Genomic DNA, 27515 nt, shown 5'->3' on the forward strand with positions numbered 1-27515 from the left:
AGGTCTGGCAATTTATTAATTCTTTCCTTTGTTATTTTATTGAGTTTACTTGCATGTAGACATATAAATTGTAATGTACTTTAGGTTCGGTTTGAATCATTTTGATTTGCTTTTGTGTCTTTACTATAATATATATATATATATAAAATCTCCTGATTACTTTAGTGTTGTATTGCGCACGCAGAGCCGCTGAGCTCAGCGTAAGCCGCGTGGCAAAAATTGTCTCAACACCGAAAATATCCGGTCATAGTCACATCTGGGACGCTTCTGGGATGCGTCACCTCGCGACTCACGCTTGCAGAGGGAACGGTGTAATCTGTTAATATGGGCGCCGAAACGAAAACGCACCGCTCACGGAGGATGTGTGAACCTGGCATAACACGACTGTAAAAATGACAATTTAAACACATTTACAGCTCAAGTAATACACGAGTTTAAACAGAAGAATGGAAGTGCTTTTATAAAATTATAAGACTGACTTTTCTGTTTAAACCCTTCAAAGATTCACCCCATTCACTTCCATTGTAAGTGCCCAACTGTAACCTCAATTTGTGACACAAATGCTGTCGACTGAGCTTAACTTGTACTGAACTAGTAATAAATACTCTGACACTTCTTTAGGCAAAGAGCATTAATGATTTATGACTTGAAGCTTAAAGTTGTAGACTTGAGACTTGTAAAACAATGACTTGGTCCTCCCTCTTTAAATCAGCATATTTACACTGCTTCATCAGATGCTTTCTCTTTGGTACTGGTCTCTTTACACCATCACAAACACTACTAAATGAAGAAAAAACATAATTTCAGACTTGGTGTGTGTGTGTGTGTGAACGGTTACCTTCATAAATCACTGGAAACAATCTGTGATGGATCTACTCATTACTGAAAAGATTAAAGACGACGCTTGAAATAACAGCTCTCACAGAAATAAAACACATTATCTTTCATAAATGTTAAAATGTACATAGATGGATTTATTTGTGAGATCCACCAGCAAATAATGTTATAACTGACCTGATGTGGTGCTGCAGTGGTCCTGATGTGGTGCTGGTGAAGGCACATCCCAGTCTTGTCCCAGTGGTGAAATTGTACTGGAGGAAATAAAAGTAGTTGTATACAGCGACGTGCACAGACATTTTGGGGGGCGGGGCTCAAGTGGGAAAAAAAGAGCACTTCTCATAATTATTAATTGTACTTTTTTTTTTGGTCAAATGTATGCAAATTAGCGCATTTTAATTAGTTAACGCCTAATTTGCATATCAATATGGCGATTGTGATGACGTTATTAGACACGTTACTGTATTCACCTGTAGTGTCTCCATTAAGTACAATACATCAGCCTGTATGGCCAGGAAATATTGCATTAGCTAAACTTTAGATAACTTATTACATTAGCTAGCTCATGAGACATGCATGTTAGCAAGATACAAGTTAACTATATTTGTAGTTTGGCTAATTAGCTGTAAAGTTGAGGCACTGGTAGCTTAGTCAATTCAATCAATATATTTGTTTGACAGGGAAGCTGTGTGCAAACTGAAATAAATAAAAAAATAAATATATATATATATATATATATATATATATATATATATATATATACACACTACATACATACATACATACATACACACACATTTATATATAATAAATAAAAAGCCCCCTTTGATGTCTATGTGTGCATCTGCCTGGTTGTATATATAGATTGTATTATCTATATATTGTAGTTTTTCCAGCCTCAGATTCACATACAGCTTCTCTAAAGTGTAAAATACCATTATAAGATCAAGAATATATCTTATTGTCTTATATAATAAGGTATAATCTTAAAGCTGTAAAGTATCATTTCTGCACTACCATCATCATCAAACGGAAATGCACAAATTATGTTTTCAAACTGGTTTAACCTTGATACAATTACACACTTCTAACTGCACAGCATTAAAATGATCCTTCATGTTCCTGCATGCAAACTATTAATAATGTGTCAAGCGTATTTAATCAGTTTCCTGTTCCTGAATTCTCGCCTTTTGACACTGAGGCAGATCAACTGGCTGTGAGCGGCCTTGACAAGACCTAAACAGACCACAGGAAGCTGACCCCATTGATGAGGTCAGAGGTAATGCTGGTGCGTTGGCAGAATAAAACAGACCTTGCAGATAAACATTTCAGTGGGAACAATGAAGTCAATGAAACGATGAAAACACGGTCAATGAAGCAAGACATTTTAGAATAATATTGACATGCAAGTACACAAGCACAGATGTGAATGCTTGGCACAGCTCTGTTATATTACACCTTCTTGCATTACTTCGGTGCTAAGAAAGTAACTAAAGTTGGGTTCACACTGTACGATTTTATAGTCTAAGATAAATGTTGAGGATTCAGTCATGCAGTGACTTCTACGTATGCCGTAAACACCCAGTCAACGATACAACACCTAGACAATGTGTCAGTTGGCAGTGTTGGGTCAGTTACTCAAAAGTAATCCACTATAAATTAAATTACTTATTTTATTAAAAAAATTCCTGCAATTTGGAACGCCCAATTCCCAATGCGCTCTACGTCCTCGTGGTGGCGTAGTGACTCGCCTCAATCCGGGTGACGGAGGACGAATCTCAGTTGCCTCCGCGTCGGAGACCGTCAATCCGCGCATCTTATCACGTGGCTTGTTGAGCGCGTTACCTCGGAGATATAGCGCACGTGGAGGCTTCACGCTATTCATCACGTGCCCCACCGTGAGCGAGAACCACATTATAGCGACCATATGGCGGTTACCCCATGTGACTCTACCCTCCCTAGCAACCGGGCCAATTTGGTTGCTTAGGAGACCTGGCTGGAGTCACTCAGAGAGCCCTGGATTCAAACTAGCGAACTCCAGGGGTGGTAGCCAGCATCTTTACCACTGAGCTACCCGTGCCCCCAAATTAACTTACTTATTAATTCAGGGATAAAGTAATCACATTACTAATTAACTTTTAAGTTACTTTCTAAAACACCAAATAATTTTTTCTGTTAAACGAGTTTAAAATAATTTCTATATTTCCCGTTAGCCATCACAGAAATGCAAACAGATGTACATTTGAGCATAATTCAGATTTAAATGAGGGATGCACCGATATAAAAATGTTTTGCCGATACAGATAACGATTTTAACAAAAAACTATAGGCCGATATTGATACTGACATCTTGCAAATTACCTTATTTAATTTTTATCAGATCAGTATTTTACTGAGGAAAAGCTTTTAAAGCCTTTTCACTGTTCTATCAATAAATCATTTCCATTAATCACTGGATCTGTTGAACACACGACAGGCCAAAATTTTAAAGAGAGCCACAGTGAAAGATAAAAAGATTAAAAAAAAAGATTAAAAAATGACTAAATAGGATAACATGTTGATTGATATGAAAAAGGGTTATTTTGTACTTCTAAAGCATTTGTGCACTTCTGTTTTTGCGGTTTTAAACAGACGTTTAAGGGTTATTAATCACGTACAGCCGTGTTGTGATTTCAATCTTATTTCAGTCAATCGTGCAGCATTAATGGATATCATACGGATGTCTCACAACTCAAAGTCTGCTGGTTTTAAAGCATTTTGGATGGTTTCCCTCCTCATGTGGCCAATAGGAAAGTGCCGCTTCCACAACCATCACGTCCGTTTATGGCGTTTTTCAGCATTAACGTGAGAACGAAACGTTTTCATGCCGGTGGTTTTAATTCGGTCAATAATTGGCCGCTAGATATCGGCAGGCAATACATCGGTGCATCCCTACCTTGATTGAAAGTCGGTAACTGTAATCTGATAACAAGAAAGTAATGTTACTCTACTTATTCACTAAAACATATTCGTTTTTTAAATTGCTTCTTATGGAGACCAGAACCAGAAAACAGTGAACGAACTTTCTATCTCGCATCCGTGTTTATAATCTGCAGTTACACATACATCACAGCAATGCAACACTGGATTCCAGCGTCCTATTCATACGTCCTTCATTCAAATACCAGAAGAGTTCAGCGCTGTCAGTGTAAGAAGCTCTTACTGTAAATGACAGGCATCTTAAAGACAGGGGCCTCTCTTCAAAATCACTACAGCACTTTCATGTTTTCAAGCTTGGAGTATGTATGTAATTACCTCATATAATTACCCTGCTGTATATAAGCTTTAGAATGAGTGAAGAATAGAAGCTATGTGAAAATACCACTAATGGAACCGCTATAAGGGCCGACACAGCCCCTATACCTCAAAAAATATAGACCGATCGAGAGAGCGAGAGAGAGAGAGAGAGAGAGAGAGAGAGAGAGAGAGAGAGAGAGAGAGACATGTACGGGTAATAAACCTGAAAGCAAAGGAGAGAAAACAAGGGCAGAAAATTACATCATTAAAGGAACCGGAATAAAATGACCTTTATTTCATGTGGTTTCAAACCCGTATGACTTTACTTCTTCATGAATCACTAAATGAGTTGTTGCTCAGACTGCCCTTTTCCATACAATAAAAGTGAATGGTGACGAAGGCTGTCGAGCTCCAAAAATGACAAAAAGCGCCATTAACGTACCATAAAGGTGGTCCATACAACATGTGTGCTATATTCAAGGTCTTATGATGAAATATGTGATTGGGCGGAACAACAGACTAAAATTAAAGTCATTATTTGCTGATAATCTTCCCCACGTTTGTAAAGTTAGATTCTAAACATGCATTCTTTGCTAAATTAATTTTATGCGGCTAGTTGAACGGCAGTGACCCAGTAACTCAATCTCTCTCCAAAAAGTCTTGTTTTAGTCCAATAGAAGTACTAGAAATGTTTTTTTCCTCCATCATATTCCATCACAAAATGCCGATCTGAAATGTAGGTGGCGCTCGAATGTATTTTAGCCCCGTCCATAGACATTCAGTGTAATTTCCAGTTCATGCACCACCCTTATTGTTTCATTGAATATCTCGGCCTCTGAGTGGACTAGAAGCTCAATCTATGTGTCATTAGAGAGCTGAACCCCTCCCCTTTGCGATGCTGTATAACTTTGATCATCAATAGTTCATAACATTTGTTTTGCTGTCTTTTCTTGCTGGACCACATGTATTGTTCTGGACATCTAAGATATAACACTGGATTATTCACACAAGCAAGCTAACAGACAAGTAAACAATGGCTTCTTTATTTAGAAAAATAAGGTAAAAGCTGATTATTTTGGGCTTACAGTAGCAGTGATCGCTACAAAAGATGTTGATGTCTTGCAAAAATCATATCTCACTTTGTGACTCTTGAACATCTTTCGAAATGTGGTATTAGGGCAACAAAATAAACTATACAGTTGCATTCCTGAGAGTAAAAGCTTTCATTTGATATATGACTTGATAGAAGTACTATTTGAAAGACCGTTACATTCATAGTAATATTTCTACCACATGACCACTAGGTGGCGCCGATTTGCAGCGTGAATGTTTTCAGGCCTTATTTTGTTATTATATGTAACATAATTGCAGAAGTGATGTTATCTTTGAAATGTTCAGATTCTAAGCTGTCAAACGATACCCCTCATGCTGACTTGTGTATTCTTAGACCTGAACATTTCAAGTGTAACCTTTTCACAACATAGTGCCCCCTTTTGGTCCCACCGTCGAGTCCGCAAAGTTGAAGAGGTTAAAACTTGATAGAGCATTGCCCTTAAAAAAAAAAAAAAAATTGCATCTGTTTGGGAGAAATTTTAACTTTCTTTTAGCACCACACAGTAGACATATCACTTTGGAATTGCCGCCAGGGACAGATTACCGACCGGGCCAATGGGGCCAGTGCCCAGGGGGCCCTTGACTACCTGGGGGCCCTTGACTGCCCGGGTGCCCTGGGCTTTAAGGCTGCGCGATCTAGTTTGGTGATCCCAACGCTTGAAATCCCTTTTGGGCATGAACAACGACCCCCTCCCCCCCCCCAAACAACTTTTGGGTAGAGGGGATCCTTGGAGATAATTGGTCCCAGGGCCTTTGCAAGTTATAATCCGTCCCTGACTACCGTGATACATGTAAGGAGCCGCATAATATTATTTTGCCACAGTCGCGAAATTTTTACAAGATCAGAATGACACGAGGGTGAGTAAATGAAGTAAGAATTTTCATTTTTGGGTGTACTGTCCCTTTAAAAATTGAGTAGTCTGATGGAAAGACTGACATGCAGTTAAAATGAAAGGAAACAGAGCGGATACAACAGAAGGGAAGTATACGCAGTCAATGTCGTCTTGTCTAATGACTTAAATCGAAAAAGAACATAAACCCCCATCCCACTCTCTGTTTGGCATCGCAGATGGCACGCCATATGCCCGGCTCTATCTGCATGCCTCAAAGAAGGTATTGTAAAGACTCAAACTGCTTTATGACAGTCAGTTGAACTCTAGACCTCAGTTTTATGAGGCTTATATGACATTGAATAGCTCTGTAAAACTTTGGGCCGTCCACTCAAGTGGTTTGGGGAGAAATGCAGCCTGCTTATGACACTGAGGGGTCAGCAATCCCCACGAACACTGAAGGAGATGCTGTAATAGTTATAGAAGGTGTAAAATGAAGTTTCCACTGATTTGCAATATCTCGCAGTCAAAACTTATACTGCATTATCTTTAAGAACATATGAGTGGGGCTTGCCCATGCGAAACTCACCAATGTGATGCCAGGGGTGTTATCAGTTACATTGTGTAACCATGCCCCTTTCACTACACAGGGTAAACGGCGAAGGTTGAGTACATGAAGTGTCCAACATCGTTTGGACGGCCAAACTATCAAGGGTAGTTAAATATTTAGGGCTTGAATAGAAATGGACTGGTCTAAGACAAAAAGAGTACGCAAAACATTCCCAGTGCTGTGTGGCACCCTTAAGAATCTTTCTGTGTCTAAGTCCATTGCAAAATGCCAATAGCATCACAGTTGTCGCGGTGATAACCCAGACGTGGGCGGAGCCTTAGTCAAGACTGACCCAGACGCTTGACCTGCTGTCTGCTGCCTCCGCCGCACGTCCCAGGAAATACCCAAACACACAGAGGAACACTCTGACATTTGTGCACAGATCTGCTGTGCTGGTAATCCATTATTACAGAACAGCTACAACACAAGTAAATCATTCATGAAGAGACACGCATACGGATAAGACATCTTGCAACAAAATGATTAAGCTTCTAAACTTGAGGTGAAAGAAATTGTTTCATCAAACTTTGCTCTGATCTCATTGTTCGTAATAAACAAACAAATAAATAGTAATATTATTATAATACATAATTGACCCATAGGCATAAAGATGCCCACAGAAGAGGTGCCCACAGAAGAGATGCCCACAGAAGAGGTGCCCACAGAAGAGGTGCCCACAGAAGAGGTGCCCACAGAAGAGGTGCCCACAGAAACTTCACAGACATACTTGATAGACAAGACACAAATCCTTAAAAAATATTTAAGTCTATTTTTAAGATTTATACTTTCCAATCTTATGACAATTTTCCATTTAAATGAATTGAATCATCTTATTTATTATAATTGAGTATTATGTTATTATGTTATTATGTTATAATAATATTTATTCATTATATACTTACAAAAGTTTTAATGGAGTAAAAAAGTAAATTTTTAAGATTTATGTATTTCAATCATATGACAGTGAATTGAGTAATCCTATTTATTATAGAGTATATTATACTTAAATAAATGTATTATTAATTAGCTATATAATTTCAACTTTTTTTTATCCCCTTTTCTCCCAATTTGGAATGCCCAATTCCCGCTACTTAGTAGGTCCTCGTGGTGGTGCGGTTACTCGCCTCAATCCGGGTGGCGGAGGACAAGTCTCCGTTGGCTCCGCCTCTGAAACAGTCAATCCGCTCATCTGATCACGTGACTCGTTGTGCATGACACCGCAGACTCACAGCATGTGGAGACTCATGCTACTCTCCACGATCCACACACAACTCACCACACGCCCCATTGAGAGCGAGAACCACTAATCACCACCCCATGTGACTCTACCCTCCCTAGCAACCAGGCCAATTTGGTTGCTAAGCAGACCAGGCTGGAGTCTGCGTAAAAAGTCTATTTTTAATGCGTTCCAATCGTATGACAATTTTCCATTAAAAACTGAATAGAGTCATCTTATTTATTATAATATTATATTTTCTTATATACTTATATTATTTATTAATGACATACTTGCAATCATTACATTTGAGTAATCATAATCAGCATCAATGTGATGCATTTAAGTTAAATACTTTACATTGTTTAATGGAAATATGTACAGTGAGGTCGAAAAGTAAATAATAATAATAATAATAATTTCATCACATTAAAATAAAAAACGTTTCTGAGGTTCATGGGATCGAATCTTTTAAAGTTATTTAAGAACATAGTTTGATGAAGATAGTTGCAGTTTGAGGAGATATTTTTGACAACATGTATATTATATTAAAAAAAATTCACTTGTGGTCTTAAATATTTCTTCTTCGTTATACATTATAATATGTCTGTTTTATTATTATTATTTTTGAATCCTAAAACTTTATTTGCCGGTTTTAATGTGATTTAAAATCACAGAATTTCAATATACATCTTCATCAGGACAAGTGATGCTAAAACGAATCCTTAAATTCTGTTGTGGAAAGTGACTGACACACTGTTGATTAAGACCGTTCAGATAAATGATGAAAACGCCACAGCCTGCTTGAAATACAATACCCACAATCCCTCAGTGTGTTCATCTACTGCGGCCATCTGGAAGACAGCACAAGGAATAGAGAAGGTGACCTCACAGGTAACACAACATAGTCACTGCGGCAAAACCTCCAGCATCTGCTGCAACTTACTGCACTGTGTCCATGATCCAAAATCTATAAATGTATATATGCTTCTGTTTTAAACACTGAACATCTCGTACCTTACAGTAAAACGGCTGTGAATGTCAAAAATGAAAAATTCTGTAATCATTAACACACCCTCATGTTGTTCCAAACCCACATGGCTTGCCTTCTTCTGTGGAACACGAAGGAAGATATTTTAAAGAATATTCACACTCCTCTTTTCCCACCAATGACGGATAGGAAGACAAAATCCAAAAGCACAAAAACATTGTTACAATGCCATAAAAGTGGTCCACATGACTCGTGTGCAATATTCCGGGTCTTTTGAAGCCATCTGATAGCTTTTTGTGAGAGGAGAAATTTACAAGAAAATAATACCTTCAAATCTATTTCACGTGTGCGAATATTCAAACCTGACACTTCAAGACGCATCACGCACATCATTGATTCTATTGCGCCTTATAAACGCTCAAATCGGGAAGTTACACTATAAAAAAAGCTAATCGTCTGTCTGCCTATCTGTCTGTCTGTCTGTCTATTGTTGGTCTGTCTGTCTATCATCTGTCGTCCGTCGGTCTGTCTGTCGTCCGCCGGTCTGTCTGTCGTCCGCCGGTCTGTCTATTGTCTGTTTGTCTATCTATCGTCTGTCGGTCTGTCTGTCTGTCTGTCTATCGTCCGTGTGTCTGTCATCCGTCGGTCTGTCTGTCGTCCTGTCTGTCTGTCTGTCCGCCGGTCTGTCTGTCGTCCGCCGGGCTGTCTGTCGTCCGCCGGGCTGTCTGTCGTCCGCCGGGCTGTCTGTCTATCGTCCGTCCGTCTGTCTATTGTCTGTTTGTCTATCTATCGTCTGTCGGTCTGTTTGTCTATCTATCGTCTGTCGGTCTGTCTATCGTCCGGCTGTCTGTCTGTCTATCATCCGGCTGTCTGTCTGTCGTCCGTCGGTCTGTCTATCGTCCGTCGGTCTGTCTGTTATCGGTCTGTCGTCCATCTGTCTGTCTGTCGTCCATCTGTATATCGTCCGTCTGTCTGTCTATCGTCCGTCTGTTATCGGTCTGTCTGTCGTCCGTCGGTCTGTCTATCATCTGTCTGTCTGTCGTCCGTCTGTCTATCGTCCGCATGTCTGTCTATCGTTCGTCTGTCGTCCGTCGGTCTGTCTATCATCTGTCTGTCTGTCGTCCATCTGTCTATCGTCCGCCTGTCTGTCTATCGTCCGTCCGTCTATCTATTGTCCGTCTGTCTGTCAATCATCCATCTGTCAATCGTCATCTGTCTTTCTATCGTCTGTCTGTCTATCGTCTGTCTGTCTGTCATCGGCCTGTCTATCGTCTGTCTGTCTATCGTCTGTTTCAGTTAATAACAGTTTGGTTTAGTGAGAAAACAATGACAATTTTGGCAAGATTGGCAACAGGTGAAAAATGGGAAATTACAAAACGTATTTGCAATGCTAAAAATGCGCAACCTAAACACAACAAAGACAAAACACGGTAAATGGGATGACATTTGTAGCCTTAAACACACAAACTCTGTTTCTGATTGAGCTGAAGTGTGCTTTCACACAAATTTCTCTCTCTCTAATGGAAGCATTTCTCTGTGAGCTATAATTACAGTAAATGCTGGTTTCCTGTACATTCATCAAGAGCTGGAGCCTCAAAAGAAGAACCAGCAGGAAGAAAACTGCTGTCAGCTTTTCTCTCTTAAATAACTCATTTTAATGGCGACAGACACAAAAAAACAAACATGAAATCTTGCATTATGCTTAATGTCCTCATATGAGGACAGCAGGACTAAGTTGTGAAATTTGAAATAGACTTCGTTATAGAAAGTCAACTTATTTAATCAAATAGATTATTATGTTTCCAGGAGTGTTGGCAATGTTTTTTAAGATGTTACAGACATTATAACTGATTTTAGGTAAAGCTGCATTGGAACAACGTGTCTCGGGAAAAGCACAAATACTAATTATTTGGCCAGTATCGTCCAATCACTGCCAACCATGTTTAAATATAATTAAATTATGCATAATAAATTATGAACCAATGTACTGATTGTCCCATGTCTGCCAAACATGTTGAGTGATCCAAATATCATCTGCAGCCTGAAACTGACCTTTAAATAGGACGTTTAGATTGAATGCACTTCATAGGAAAGCTAAGTCCACATATGTGGACATCAGGTTTATAAGCGCTCTGACGTGCAATAAATGAAAGCATTTTTTAAAAAGCAGCAAATCAAACGATTAGAGATGCTACTCTTTACTCCCAAACAGGTTTCTATGATTTAAAATTTTTTTAAACTTCTTACCAGAGGCACTTTTGTTGGCGCTGCGCCCGTAGAAGCGCGTCACGGAAATCGGCGTCACGTGACTTGGTGCGGCAGAGGTTTACCCCTTAAACGACAGTCTAAAGTCACGTGACTTGGTGCGGCAGAGGTTTACCCCTTAAACGACAGTCTAAAGTCACGTCACTTGTTGCGGCAGAGGTTTACCCCTTAAACGACAGTCTAAAGTCACGTCACTTGTTGCGGCAGAGGTTTACCCCTTAAACGACAGTCTAAAGTCACGTCACTTGTTGCGGCAGAGGTTTACCCCTTAAACGACAGTCTAAAGTCACGTGACTTGGTGCGGCAGAGGTTTACCCCTTAAACGACAGTTTAAAGTCACGTGACTTGGTGCGGCAGAGGTTTACCCCTTAAACGACAGTCTAAAGTCACGTGACTTGGTGCGGCAGAGGTTTACCCCTTAAACAACAGTCCAAAGTCACGTGACTTGGTGCGGCAGAGGTTTACCCCTTAAACGACAGTCTAAAGTCACGTGACTTGGTGCGGCAGAGGTTTACCCCTTAAACGACAGTTTAAAGTCACGTGACTTGGTGCGGCAGAGGTTTACCCCTTAAGCGACAGTGTAAAGTCACGTGACTTGGTGCGGCAGAGGTTTACCCCTTAAACGACAGTCTAAAGTCACGTGACTTGGTGCGGCAGAGGTTTACCCCTTAAACGACAGTCTAAAGTCATGTGACTTGGTGCGGCAGAGGTTTACCCCTTAAACGACAGTCTAAAGTCACGTGACTTGGTGCGGCAGAGGTTTACCCCTTAAACGACAGTCTAAAGACACGTGACTTGGTGCGGCAGAGGTTTACCCCTTAACGACAGTCTAAAGACACGTGACTTGGTGCGGCAGAGGCTTACCCCTTAAACGACAGTCTAAAGTCACGTGACTTGGTGTGGCAGAGGTTTACCCCTTAACGACAGTCTAAAGACACGTGACTTGGTGCGGCAGAGGTTTACCCCTTAAACGACAGTCTAAAGTCTCATGCACAGGAATACAGTCAGTTTAAATTCATTTAAGTTATGTGCCGTGTATAGAGAAGACAAAGTACAACGTCCACGCATATGGACGCTGGGTCGCACAGGGTTAAATGACTCTTTATAATGGCAATAAACACTCAGAAAAAAACAAACAAAACATGAAATCTTGCATTATGCTAGATTTCACCGAGAACACTTCATGCACACAAATAATGGGGTAGTTTGTTCAAGATACAGATTTATTTTTAGTATTAAAGAATCACAAGAATGTCCAAAATTGTGGCTGGGATTTTGTGTTTTTATTGGTGGTGGTGGTTCACACTGTAGCGAGTTAAAATAAAGATCTCCTCAAACCAACAGATTCAGATCCGTTCAAATCCACACCAGCTGTAAATCACATTCAAATGTTCATTTCATGTAGATATAGTGACGCATCTTCACATCAAGTGTGGAATTACTGCTCGATCTGAAACACATCCTGAAGTCCCGAGGCTGGATTCATAAAACTATTTCCATCTTATTTTCTAACGTAAGGTGTATATTATTTGAACTAATCCAAAGAACTTTATCTCGAGTAGATTTTTGTGAATCCGGCGCCAGATCGCTTTTCATTATTTCTATCAATGCAACCATGAGAAAACATTCACCAATTCATATTCACCAACCTAAACTTGTGTTTTTCATATAGTATTTCTTATTGTTATTACATAAATATGCTTCTGTTTATGTTCAAGAATCTAATAACTGAACGAATACAACAATATTAAATATGAAATTACAAAAACGGCAAAATGTCTCAACAAGGTTGTATTCGTAAGCACTTTAGTGGAGATGAAAAATACTTTCACTGGGATTTATTCATCTTGGTTAATGATAATTTCAACATATACTTATTTTTATTTAATTTTTTTAATGAATGCATGTTCAAATTAGCTAATGCATTACGATCGAACAATTTACATTTTAATAAACAGTTCTAATTTTGATTATATTTAATTGTATTAAATTATTAGTTGTAAATTAACAAATCAACCAAGATTCACAAACACTGTAAAAAAACATTAGTTCATGATTGCTTATGCATTAACTTACGTAAACAAATGCAACCTTATTGTACAGTGTAAACAAAAACATCACTCCAACGCAACAATTCCTGTTGCCGTGGAGATTTAATTCACATAAAAATAAACAAACGGAAAGACAAACGTCTGTGCCGTGTAACAAGGACATAAACAAGATATTGAGTAACAAGGGCCTTCAATAATCAGTCGTATCTACTCTATACACTATAAATGATATATGCAACGAGTCTTCACACAGGTATCACTTTCATTGCTGTACCTAAAAATGATTATTAATGTGGCTTCTAAGGGAATAAACTGTGTTTTTGACTATAGAATAATATCATGCAATTTTCCCAATTATACACTAGGCTGAATTTACATATCAAAGCTGCTTATTTGATTAAGTACCTAAATATGTCTTATTATTAATATAATTAGAAAACCACCTATTTGAATATTTTCCCCACAACTGAACAGCAAACGCAAGGAAAGAAATGTATATAATTTGGTTTTTCACGCTCATATGAAGATTACATAAGGGTGGTAATTAGGAACAAAGAACAAAATATAGTGGCAATAAATAAATTAATTTAAAATGGCAAAGCGTCCTATAAAACAACCCCCCAAAATATGCATATATAACATACTGTATCACTATATAGCTGACTGATGTATGATTAAGTTGTGCAAAATAAATAGCTCATTAATAGTCAGTCTTCAAACGAAAAAGTATTATAAACAAAAATGATTCATGTTAACCATCAGTCTATAAATGACTGGAAAGAGCTGTTTTGGTTTTACATTGACCTCAAAAGTGCCCCATGACCTCATCTCCAAAAACAAACACAAACAAACAAAAAAACATCATCAACACAAGCGTTTTAAGCTACATTAAAGCCGTGAACAAAACCCCAATTTGTAACCATTCCTAGAATTCAGTGCAGCCGTTGGGGCGGCCGTGCGTCTGTGTATGTTAGCGGAGCACAGGCGGTTTCTCAACGTGCCCTTTGAGAGCGGAAGCCCGGGGGTCTCGTATGTCGACGATGCATGAGGTACGGAAACGATTGATGACGGAGGCGCTTCAGCATCCAACCCGAAAAAAGAAAGAAAAGAAAAAACGTCCACGTTTACATATACACACCCGCACACGCTCAAACACACACTCAAGACACCTGAAGACAATTCATGGTGATTCGTCCTCGGTCCTTACACATGGGACAAACTGAATCTACGACGAGTCCATGCTGAACAGCTCGATGCCCTGAGAGTTCCAGTAAAGTCCGACTCCAGAGTTGAAGACCAGAGACCAGACGTACGGGACGAAGAAATCCTCCGGCTGCTCTTCCTCAACGTATTTAAACTTCAGCTCTGGGAATTTCTGCAGGGGAGAGACGGACACTGAATGCAGTCTTCAACAAACTGAGCTTAATATGCAGCTTGTCACACCGATCAATAAAACACAAGCTTTTAATTTAATGTGTCCAGATCCAGCATTCAAGACTTTAAACTGCTATTAATGTTGGTATCCGATTAAAAGCGCTTGAATTTTGCTTTAAACGACACCAAAAATGTGCATTATGCTCTGTGTGATACTTTAGTATTTTGCATGTTTAAACCTGGTTTATGGGACATTAGAGCTAGAGTAACAATTCAGGACTCTTTTTATAGATTCTACAAGCAGTTTATAAGTTTACACACTTTACAATAAAGGTTGCATTTAGTTATTTTTACATTAATCATTTTTTTCTGCATTTAAAGTTGTATGTGGAAACATTAATGAATTATGAACTAAAATGCACCAGAAACTTTAATTAAAAAAAATATTAGCATGATGCATCAGCAACCCCTTTTATTAATGCGACAACTGTACAGTGTGACACCATGCATTGATAACAGCGCTTTGCTGCCGCGGAGGTGTAACGGTCCTGAAGCTTACGGAGTCCTAATCCGCGACTATCCCGCACACCAGTGGCGGCTGCTGGTCTTTCAAAGAGGGGAAGCTCATTTTCGGCCTACATTATAAACTTATTTAAAAGTAAATTCTGCCCTATGAATGAACGAACGAACGAACGAACGCTCTAAAACAAAATATATTAAACTTGGTAAAACTGAAACAAGGAATGTGGTGTATAATTGTGTGAAATGTATTATGCAAATTGACTAGCAATTTCGCCAAACAAATATAAAGAAATAGGTTGCAGCAGTTTGTCTTTCGACTACACTTGAGAAATCCGCGATGGGACTGAGCGCGAAATAGCTTCAGTGACTTCTTATAGTACAGATTCGCTGTCAATCAAAAGGAGATGCAGTCTTTCGACAGATCCTCCAATCATCACGCGGAAGCCCGGAGTCCGGGCCAGCCCACTCCTCATTCACCCCCAGAGACGCTGAGCGTCCGTGGGCGGGACATAATCGCAGCATTTATCCAATGACCGTCTATTTTCGAGCACTGAAAAAACTGTTCAGAGCAGCCCCATTGAAGTCAATGGACGCTCGGCTTCAACAGGGAAATGCACTGACGCTACGGGAATGTATGAGAAGTAAATCGAGTCAGCCGACCTGCTATATGTAATGTAGCTGATTCTGAACGAACTCGTCTTCGAGATGAACGTGTTCTAACGCATTTTTAGTCAATAAATTGTTTACACAATAGTACATATTTGACTATTATTTTTTTGACATTATAGGGGAAGCTGAGCTTCCCTTGCAGTCTTAAAGAAATCCCCACTGGTACACACTAACATAAACAGCCTGCGCTATTCCCATCTTGCGTGCCTGCGGTGAAGCTTCTCACTTCAGAATCACATAAAGACCTTGCGTTGACGTCTTTTGGAGAGGACACCAGGCTTATGTGAATCTCAAGTTTTAAGAGAAACATTGGACACATTTGACTTCACTTTGGCAGTAAAATGCTTTTGTGCTATGAAAAATCTAACGAAAATAGTCAAAAATAAAGAGCCAAGAAAATTTGCCAAGAGAAATGATGTGACATAACCAATTATGGTATTTTAATATTTATTTATAAACTAAAAGACATTGTTGAATTTTTTTTTTTTTAATTGGACGTTAATACCATGACGGGCATTTACATTTTTTTTTTATTATGTATAGTCCATCGTATTTACATTGCAAAATAAACACCGAAATGAGATGACCAGATTTTTTCTAATTTGTCCGGCAAACATTTTCATTCCCAGACACATTGGCCGACACCAAAATGTATTAGCGGAAACTCTAATACAGCCCTTCTTTATTTAATTTTTCCCCCAATTAGGAATGCCCAATTCCCAATGCGCTCCAAGTCCTCGTGGTGGCGTAGTGACTCGCCTCAATCCAGTTAGCTGAGGACGAATCTCAGTTGCCTCCGCGTCTGAGACCATCTCATCACATGACTTGAGCGCGTTACCGTGGAGATGTAGTGTGTGTGGAGGCTTCACGCTATTCTCTGCGGCATCCACGCACAACTCACCAAGCGCCCCACCGAAAGCGAACCACATTTTGACTTTTGACTTATGACGGTGTGAAATAATTAATTATAGAAATGTAGATATTAAATTTAAAGCTCCAATCTCCTGAGCCCTCCGAAGATCCCGAAAAAAAGTCAGTTGGTGCTTCAGTGACTACTTCGCTCAGAGAACCTGTCAATCACAGCTGTCAATCATGATGTCACAGCACCGTTTTTATAGCATCAAATAACTAAAAACAAAATTATTTTGAAAACAAACACTTGAAATGACATCAACGTGATAGAAACTACAGTAAATGACAGAAACTATCTTTGGAAAAAAGATATGTGAAGTGTAATTTAATTGTTTAGTTGGTCTCACGTCCCGTTGAATAACATGGGGAGGCGGGGCTTATGACCTATACTAGGACCAGCCACCGGGGGGCGATCGAGACGTTTGGCTTCACTTTTGAGGGCTTGTGCGGCACACTTGGTTCCAACCTACAATAAGGTTCCATTTGTTAACATTATTTAATGCATTAAAGATGCACTCAGCGATTCTTGAGAAACACTGTTGATATTTGAACTCAACTGCCACAACAAACACACCCCTTCCTTTAGTGCTCCTTTGGAAGCTCCGCCCCTTTTAATTTCCTTTTAACTCTCAGAGGTCTCTCCACCGCTGAAAAGCCTCACCGATTTTGGAGCGGCTCCTTGCCCTCGACTTATCATAATCCTTCTTTTTTAGTTTATTCATTTGACCTTTTTCTCTTGGACTGTTTCTCAGCCATTTGCCCTCAGAGTTTAGAAAGTTCACATGAGCCGGATTTGCCTCTCGCTCTGCCCCCACCCCCCATCCTGTGCACGCGCAAGAACCATCAATACACTTTGTTTTTGTACCATTTACAGAGCCAGGGCTGTGTACAAATACTAGATTTCTTTTCAGCCCACCCACAGAGCAGACAACTAGCAGACTGTTAATAGTTAATAGAATATCAACATGCCGACACACTCACTCAGTTTAAGTCTAGACTAAAGACTCATCTATTTAGTCAGGCATAGACCTAATTTATCCTTTAACTCACACTGCTTTAGTTAGGTCTGCCGGAACCAGAAACCAGAAACATTGATCGTGATCTATAACGCTGCAATAAATGTAATGGCATCTATGCTAATATTATGCTATTTGTATCCCTGTCTCAACCTCAGGACTCCTATCCTGAGGTCACCAGAACCGGCACCATTCCTGCATGGTGATGGACTCCACTGCTACATGTCATTGTGTGATGATGACGAATAGCAGCTGGTGCCAGCCAAATATCACTTCAGTCTATTATGATGGACTTCAGAGGATGAACTGACGCCAACTCCAACCATAAGACATGTGATACTTCATATGCCATTGCCTGAACCTTGGACTTAGCATAGACCTCACCGAAATTACCGGCAAGTTTGCAATTGCATCTATGTGAACTTCTGCAGTTTATATTTACATTTATGCATTTGGCAGATGCTTTTATCCAAAGCGACTTACAGTGCACTTATTACAGGAACAATCCCCCCGGAGTAAACTGGAGTTAAGTGCCTTACTCAAGGACACAATGGTGGTGGCTGTGGGGATTCGAACCAGCGACCTCCTGATTACCAGTTATGTGCTTTAGCACACTACGCCACCACCACCATGAAACCATGACTTGCACTATACATAAGTAATATTGTCATTATATTCATGATGTTAGCCAGAGGGGAACTGGCCCCCACAGTGAGTCTGGTTTCTCCCAAGGATATTTTTCTTCATTAATCAACATCTAATGGAGTTATTGTGTTCCTTGCCACAGTCACTTTCAGCTGCTAACTGGGGCTATAAATACAATTATTTAATTATTAATTTTTTGTGCACAATTTACAATCGTAATTTCTCAAACTACACAATGACGACTCACAGATATTACAGTTTTATCTTCGGTAAAGCTGCTTTGAAGAGATCAATAAACGTATAAGTTATTCATTTTATTTAATGTTCATTTCTACATATTGTTTTTGCATTTAAAGTGTTATTTAATTACTGTACTAGCATGAACCAACAATGATCAATAATATTTTGATCAAGTAACATTAACCCAGATTATGAAATGCTCATGAATATGTTAACGATCCCTAATGCATTAACATTAACCTTATAATGTTGATAATCATGAAGTGAATAATCATCTTGTTTTGAGTCTCGTGAACGCAGATGCAGCATAACCTGTCCAGGTGTGTTATCTGATTATCTGATGCCAGGTGAAGCGTTTGCAGTTTAGACGCAGGTGTAATTCCATCTACCTGTGAGGTAAATAAACTTGAGTTTGATTGATTGTATGACACACAGAAACACCTCACACGGCCCTTTTCATGTTTGAATACAACCCTCTTAACCTCTGGTAAAGCGATACGCAAGACTTCTACCCGAGACGCTAGTTTTACCGTCTCCGCTGTGGTAATCAGGGTGAGAGGTGGGGTGTTTTAACTGGAGACTGAGCCTGAGGGTTTGAGTTCCCAACAACGATCACAGATCAGGATAAACCGCAACAGTGATCGGACACTTTTCTAGCGGTCTCGGAAGTATTTTTTTTTTCCCGGAAGTAACCAAAACTACATTTCCTTCCATCACTAGTGCCTTTTATGTTTAAACACTACAAAATCCCACACTAACGTTATGTAGGAAGCTAGCTTGGTAGTTATAGTCTAGGTTCAATACAAGTTAAGCTAAGTTAGGCTCAGTTGATAGCATCAGTGGCAACATTATGCTACAGAAGCATTATGGTATGTCTGTCTAAAAAGGTTTGTGTTATAGACTTTGAATTGGATTTATACTTCTGAAACCTTACAGTTGTGATCTATTCAGTAAACAACGTTTTTAACTATCAACAGTCCAATGCTTTTAGGGTTTTATGGTATGAATGACAATAAAGTACCTCTAACAAACACAATGACTAATCAAGCCTTCCCAAAGGAAACTATCAGCTGACTTCAGGGAAGAGAGCTTTCAGAAACAGGAAGTAGTCTGTCTGTGGTTGTGGGTAACACCATTCATTCTTGGCTTTATTTACATTACCACATAAATCCTCTTTTAGTTCTTTTTCAGGGGAAAGAGAGTAAAAGATCTAGAGAGGGCATGAAGGAACTCCCTTCATTGGATCTAGGTGGCCTGGAGTGGTTTTGCAAACAATACTGTCATTTCAGAGTAAAAAAGCTGAAATGTTGGCGTCCAAGATGAACTTGTCATGAGATTTGCCAAAGTTTTAGAGCTTCGTTGGACTGAAAGAGTTTTGCTTGAGACACCAAGTAAACAAGATACTCTCGATCACACCTCTATATACCAGTTCTCAGAGTTACGTCCAATTTTAGATTTAACCGGCCCTAAACGTCACATTAAAGGAAACTAAATGTTCTTAGCCACTGGATATGTTGGTAAGATGGCATTTCCTGTCGGCTCATAGCCAGAATATACTGCAATGTGGACCAGACTCTGTGTGATGGTACCAATGTTATTATCGTTAACAGAAACTAAAATGAAAACTACATGAAAACATTTGCGCTCACCGAAATAAACATAAAAACTTTCATGATTGGAAAACATAGAACATCATATCTTCAAAACATAAAAATGCTACTAGACAGTGGTAACAAAATACTGCCCTAAGAAATTAAGGCTGTTCAATTACGGAAAATATACCGTCAGCCGGTCATTTTTGCAGAATAAACCGTGTCAGTGGGGTAAAGCAGAAGGGGGTTATTTTTTGCTTATGACCAGATGACTGATGATATAGCTTATTACACAGCTAATTACCAAATTAATAATTGAACGGACATGAAGTATTGATTTGAGTTTAAGTGACATTATTATGCGAGAACAAAAATCACGAAGTCTCCAGAAACAGCTGAACTCCAGTTTGAGTTCTGTTGGTGTTTATAGTGTAAAAATGACTGTTTGGCTGCTCATTATCCAGCTTATTACACGACTACTTGCCAAATAAATAAAAACATGGACATGAAATATTGATTTGCACTGAAATTGTTATTATGCGAGAAGAAAGAGATCACAAAGTCTCCAGAAACAGCCGAATAACACCTCTGGTTTTTCCCATCGCAGTTCTGTTGGTGTTTATATTGCAAAAATTACCATCTGAATGCTCATTACCCCACTTATTACAAGTTAAATACATAAATAAATTGAGCTAAACTATTGATTTCAGTTTAAATTATTGTATTAGCTTACTTGTAGAGATTGTAGAGTGATACAAGATTTAGGAAAGATGACTTGCAAAACCTGGTCTGATATCACTTAATCCCGGGATGTGCGGCCATTATTACGAAATATTTGACGGCTGGATGCCATGATTGACCAATCAGAATTGAGTATTCCAGAGACACTTATTTCAATGATATCTGTCAAGGAATATTTACATTAGAACTAACAGACAAATTGAAAACTAACAAAACCTGTTAAATAACATTTACAAAGTGACATTAGGAATAATAAAAAAAAAAAAGACAAATTAAAAATAAAATGGAAAACTTGAAAACTATAATAACTCTGGATGGTTTCAGCAGCTCATTGGCTTGGAATCAAGCTTTTCAAAGTATCTTCTATGCCTACACTTTGTAAACCTTCAAAGCTCCTGAAATGCAGGACTTTCAGGAAATGGCATACATGTATGGTCACTTTCAAAATGAAAGACGGACTACAACCAAACTGCTATCAAAGGGACAGTATTCAGCTGCTTGTTTAAACAGTAGCTACAGGAATCAAGCTGTCAACACTAGCGTAACCAGATGAGCCAACACAAACCGACCCAACCCAAGAATGATCCAACACAAGAGCCTTATATGATACTCTTCACAACACATCCAGGAACTGGCCTGGCGGGGGGCCACACAGCCAAAACCAACAGCTGGGAGGTGCAGCATCCTTCAACAGTGATCTGACCCAAACCCAATCAACCTGAGCCGATCCACGCCAACGCTCAGGTGAGCAGGAGGCCGGTCGACAGCAGGTAAGCTGACCATCAGTGTTAATAATGCAGAAGCAGCCTATCATATTGCCCATGGTTCTCATTGTGCAAGACAGGGACCGTAATGAAGCGCTTTCATATCTGAAGGGCTCAGAACTTGGCTGGACTTGCAGACTCCAGGCTTTCCTGGCTCTGCTACACTGCGGCTCTATTCACAAGCTCTAAAGGTCTGTCTGTTCCTTTCAGACGCCACGGCTCACACGGATCCGGTCTGTCGCATGAGGGAGGACACGGAGCGACTCGCGTGATCAGAGACTCAAGAGTGCGGAGAGGTTGAAAGATCAAAGATGCAGAAGTTTAGTCAATTCGAAAAACTCTTTACTTCTTTGAATATATGTGCTTCAAATATTAAACTATTTGCGCTGTCGAAAATGAACGCATGCAATTAATTTCGGATGAAGTATCATTACGTGGACCATGTTAGCATTAAAAGCAAAACAAGATGTTCTCTGCAAGTGCTTTCATGTGGAGTTCAAAGCAGCAAATCATGCAAATGCAGCTTCATGACAGCTGTAGCAAAGTCAATAGCCAATATTAATATTGTGGAGGATGAGAGTTTAAGAGATTTAATGTCCACTGCAATGAAAATGCAAACTACGGGGTACTACTTGTTTTAATTAGTTAACCTCCCACTTTGGGAAACGTTTAATGTTACTTGAAATTTGGGGCTTGGGTTGCTCAGCAAGTACTGATGCCGACTACCACACCTGGAGTCACAAGTTTGAATTCAGGGCGTGCTGAGTGACTCCAGTCAGGTCTCCTAAGCAACCAATTGTCCCGGTTGCTAGGGAGGGTAGAGTCACGTTGGGTTAACCTCATCGTGGTCGCTATAATGTGGTTCTCGCTCTCGGTGGGGCGTGTGGTGAGTTGTGTGTGGATGTTGCAGAGAATAGCGTGAAGCCTCCACATGCACTACGTCTCCGCGGTAACGTGCTCAACAAGCCACGTGATGAGATGCACGGATTGACGGTCTCAGACGTGGAGGCAGCTGAGATTCGTCCTCCGCCACCCGGATTGAGTCGAGTCACTACGCCACCACGAGGACTTAAGCTGCGTACACACTGCCAGCGACTTTGTCGCTGCAGGTCGCCAGTGGCTCGCGGTGAAGTCGCTAGTGGGCATTCCCACTACTGGTTGCCTAGTAACGTTTATAAATTACATTCACGGATGTCATTCCATTGCTGTTGACAGCGAATCGCTTTTCTTGCCGCTAAAAACAAACATTTTGGAGGGAAAAGACTAAACTGTTTATTTACAATCAAAAACAAATAATTTAATAGTTAATTTTACAGACTATTTGATTATTTAAACCTACTTGGAATCCCCGCGATCTCAGATACACCTTTCCACGCAGTATTTTTCTTAAAAATGTCCTTGTATGTGGGAAGAGACATATCATAGAGCACTGGAACATTTCTAACAGCAAGAATTAGCCTTTCATCCATCTTTCCGTTACTGCAGGAGCTGAGAGAGAGAGAGAGAGAAGGATCACGTGAACTCTCCCGTCTTCTCTCCTATTGGCTGTCGCTTCCATTAGTCGCTCTTCATTTGAATAAAGTTGAACTTGTCTCAACTTTGTCGCGTAGCTGGACACGCCCACATCTAGTCGCCAACAGTCACGACAGCTTGTGTCGCCGGAAGTCGCCAGCTCTCATTGAAAATGAATGGGGTGGTGTCGCTGTCTCGCGCGATGTCGCTGGCAGTGTGTACGCAGCTTTAGAGCGCATTAGGAATTGGGCATCCCAATTTGGGTTAATGGATGTTACTTGAATTTGTGCTATTTTAGTGCATGTCTATCTTAATACTTTTGAATTCTTTGTTTGGCAAATGATAATAAAAAAAAAAACGATTGAACCATATTGATTTCTTTCCTTTTCTAAGAAGGAACTAAATGCATTCTGACAGGAAAAAAAAGTATATACAGATCACTTTTGAAATCGGCAATTAACTATGAAAAATCATGCGATTAGATTTTAATCAACTGACAGCACACAAAAAAAAAAAGTATAAAAGATAAATATTAACACAGCAAACTTTTAGATACTTTTAGTTTAGCCAAAATTTGATTTAAGAATATTCACATTGCTTTTTACCTATAACAAAAGCATAAAGTGACCAGGTGCATTTTAAGCAACAAAAAGTTCCAAAAAGCTCGAAAATAGTACGTTCACATACAACGCGTAGCGAGAGTTTCACGTTACGAGATTACTTACAAAGTCAATGCAAAGATGCGAATAGACTCGAACTCAATGAAGTGACTAAAGCACGCGTAATCGCTTCATTCGCAAGAAATTAGCTTGACGTGTTGTTGCGAAAGCCTATCAGCATTGACATTGTCCGGATGTCTCTGATGTCCTGACTGATGGATGAAAACATTGTTGTAGCGGTGTGTGGGCACCCAGAATTGTGTGACACAACGTCATACATGTACAGAGACGGACGAATATAGACATCGCTTGGAGGAAAGTGAGCGAGGAAGTTGGACTACCTGGTAAGGTCTGAAAATATGCGGGTCTACTTGATTCCAGCTATTGGTTATACTTTACTATGAACCGAGTCGTAGAAGCCCCTCCTCCTGTCCTTTTCCGGAAGAGAAGTGGGAATACACGCGAGTTTAAACACAAATTTATAATCCAGCTGTCAAACTCGCGTGAGCAATGCGAGGCATTACCTTGCATTGAATGCGAATTTTCTTCACGTTGTATGTGAACGCGCCATAATAGTCGATATGACTCGTGTGCTATATTATAAGTCTTCAAAAGCCATACATTTAGGGTTGTCATGGAGTATTAGTGGAATAAAATAGGGATAACATTTCCTTTAAGGCTTTAAAAATGTATAAAGCACTGTAGAGAAGTAGAGTGACAATAAAAATTATATTATTTTATTATTTGGTCAACTTTACATTTACACTGTTGTTTTTGGAACAGCCAATAGAATATTATACGACATTATATCATATTATATTATTTTTGCACAATATTGCTCAGAGTTCATTTGAAGTGCTCGCATAATGCAATAACAGTGAAAAATGCAACGCTCGAGGAATTTCTAGATTCACTTAAAATTCCCTTAGACAGTAAAATGTTATTGAAATCAAATAATCGTGGTTAGATCAGATAACAGCGATTAGATGATTATGTGATAATCGTGACCTACATACAATAGCTTTGTGTGTGGAACAGACTGAACTTTCATTTAGTTCTTTAAAGAAATAGTTCAACCATAAATTAAAATTCATCCTCATGTTGTTCCAAACCTGTATGGCTTTAATTTGCCCACCACAAAAGATGATGTTCGGCAGAATGATATCCTCAGTCCCCATTCACTTTCATTGCATCTTTTTTTCTAGATATTAAAAGTGAATGGCGACTGAGGCTGTAATACCTCCTGACATCTCCTTGTGTGTTCCATGGCAAAAAGAAAGTCGTACAGATTAAAAATTACACGAGTGAGCGAAGGATTCTGTTACGGAAACAAAACCTATGGTGGGTTCCTAAGGCGCACCGAGAGATGCCGTAAACCCAGAACATGGCTATTAAAACTGTAAGATGTGCTCTTAAATGATGTCCTGCTTGAAACACACACACACAGACAGACACGGCCCCCTGTGGGGCAACAGTTTATCCTGGGAAGAGAAGGGCCAGACAGTGGCCGAGCAGAATTGGCTCATGGTTGGCTGGACTCCAAGGTCGGCCCAGTACACACACACACACACACACACGGCCCTGGTTTGTGCCAGTCCGAGCCCCAGAGCAAAACTCAGTTCACTTGTATCATGCTCCGTTATGTCTGTTCTCACACACATACACACACAGACACACGACACACACACACACACACACACACACACACACACACACACAGACAGACACACACTTTTATTAAAGGCCAAAGTATACTTCGGTTGTCCGAGTGTCTGATCAATAGAGAAAAACACATTTTGCCTAGGCCTTAAAATGGGAGCAAAAATTGTTCCTAGAAAAAAGAAAAACTCTACACAAAAACACTATAGTAGACATCCATCTACTATAAACAACACAGTTTCATGACAACTCATAATAACTAGTCCAAGATGGAAAAATCATAAGACTTTTGTTTCTGCGTGATTTTATGCACTGCTGCCACATGATTGGCAGATGGTTGTTGGTGTCAGACGGGCTGGTTTGAGCATTTCTGGGATTTTCACACACAACAGTCTCTAGAATTTACTCTTAATGGTGCCAAAAACAAAAAACACCCAGTCAGGAACAGTTCTGCGGACAGAAACCTCTTGTTAATGAGAGAGGTCAACAGAGAATGGTCAGACTGGTCTACGGTTACTCAGATAACCGCTCTGTACAATTGTGCGGAGAAGAATATCTGGGTTTTAATGTTGTGGCTGATCGGCGTATTCAGGAAGATTCTCTTAAAACTGTTCTTCGACCAAGACAATAGTTGGCCTGAAAAAACAAAACAAAAAACTGACCGTAGAAGACGTATAGCACCCCTAGTGGCAATGCTAAAAGTAAATGCTTTGCGCTTTAAAATGACGGAAGTGCACTCGCTGCTACACCGCGCATCTGGATAGCTGCCCAATTATAACGCTAAATGTATCACGAAAATGTTCACAAATGAAACGTAAAAAAATGTTTGGTTTAATTCGCTTTCTGCAGGCGGAACTAGCACAACGTTAATTGTACTAGGCAAAACGTGATGAGCTTTGAGAATAAGGCGCAATCCATAATTAGTAGGGCTGTCAATAGATTTATATTTTTAATCAAATTAATTACAAGGTGTCCCGATTAATTAATCGCATATACAAATATTTGATGAGAAAGCCCCTCATATAACAATAATTCAATATATAATGATTATACATATTTATATCAATATATAACTATACATAGTTATCTTTAAATATTTAAAAATGATATATATATATATATATATATATATATATAATTAAAATGCATTACATTCTTGTGGCTGAAGAGTTAATCATTGATAAGACAATATAAAAAGCGGCTTTAGAATACATTGTATTGTTTACTACCATATTATTGATCAATTTACACCTGCGTCAGACGTCTCGGGTGTGTTGCGTCATAAACATACATTTTTATGTCACTGTGTCAAGTTAAATATAGCTTAATACTCAATATTTAAACACATCTTGAGGTCCCTTAGATCGCATTTGCGCTCCTTCGAGTGTTTTGAATGCAAGAACGTAACACATGTTTGTGTTGTGCTGCTGCTGAAGTGTTTTCTTCACTGTATAAACTGTGTGTTGCTCACACAGCTGAAGTTTCACTTACTGCCCCCTGGAGTAAACTGGTGGTACTACAAGCGTTTCTCAGGAAGCTTCCTTATTATGGTGCGATTAATTGCGTTAATTTTATTAACGCGTTATTTTTTGTCAAATTAATCGCACTGAATTAACGCTTTAAATCGACAGCCCTTATCATTAGCCTTATTTACATTGAAAGTAGGCATGCTTGGGCTGAAAAGAATGATGCTGACTTAATATATATATCTTCAAGACACAATGCAATTTCAGTGAATGCAAGGGCGTAGATTTGTCTTGAACACTGGGGAGGTTGCAGAGTGAAGCATTTACCCATATTTCCATAGATCATGGTATAAATAAAGGGGGGCTTGTACTTGCTTTTTTTGATTATTGGGGGGGTTACCTTCCCACCATCCCTGCCAGAATCTACACTCCTGAGTGAATGGATGCATCTCACATTTCTGCGTTTAGAACGCAGGAGTAAACTATATTAGGATGAACTTACATAGAGGCGAATGGTAGAGTATAGCAAATACTATTTTTGTGTTCCCATTTGCT

General features: G+C 39.5%; 1 protein-coding gene across 4 annotated transcripts in view; it reads right to left on the reverse strand.

The window, feature by feature from the left end:
- LOC127627755 (dymeclin-like) overlaps positions 1–27515 on the reverse strand; it is a 162573-nt gene that overhangs the window by 68260 nt on the left and 66798 nt on the right. Inside the window, exons 17-18 of one of the 4 annotated variants that reach the window (XR_007968568.1) lie at positions 1015–1091; positions 839–882 (exon numbers count right to left, since the gene is read on the reverse strand). The exons of 1 other annotated variant lie outside the window; for it this stretch is intronic. Coding sequence is in view for 2 of the 3 variants with exons in the window: in XM_052104289.1 (XP_051960249.1) it covers positions 14415–14564 (150 nt within the window). In the remaining variant the exon portion in view is untranslated. Of the gene's footprint in view, positions 1–838; positions 883–903; positions 1092–12352; positions 14565–27515 lie in introns of those variants that run through there. 2 more of the 4 variants (XM_052104291.1, XM_052104289.1) reach the window with 2 other exon arrangements.

Source organism: Xyrauchen texanus, chromosome 34, assembly GCF_025860055.1.
Source record: "Xyrauchen texanus isolate HMW12.3.18 chromosome 34, RBS_HiC_50CHRs, whole genome shotgun sequence".
NCBI classification, from domain to species: Eukaryota; Metazoa; Chordata; class Actinopteri; order Cypriniformes; family Catostomidae; genus Xyrauchen; species Xyrauchen texanus.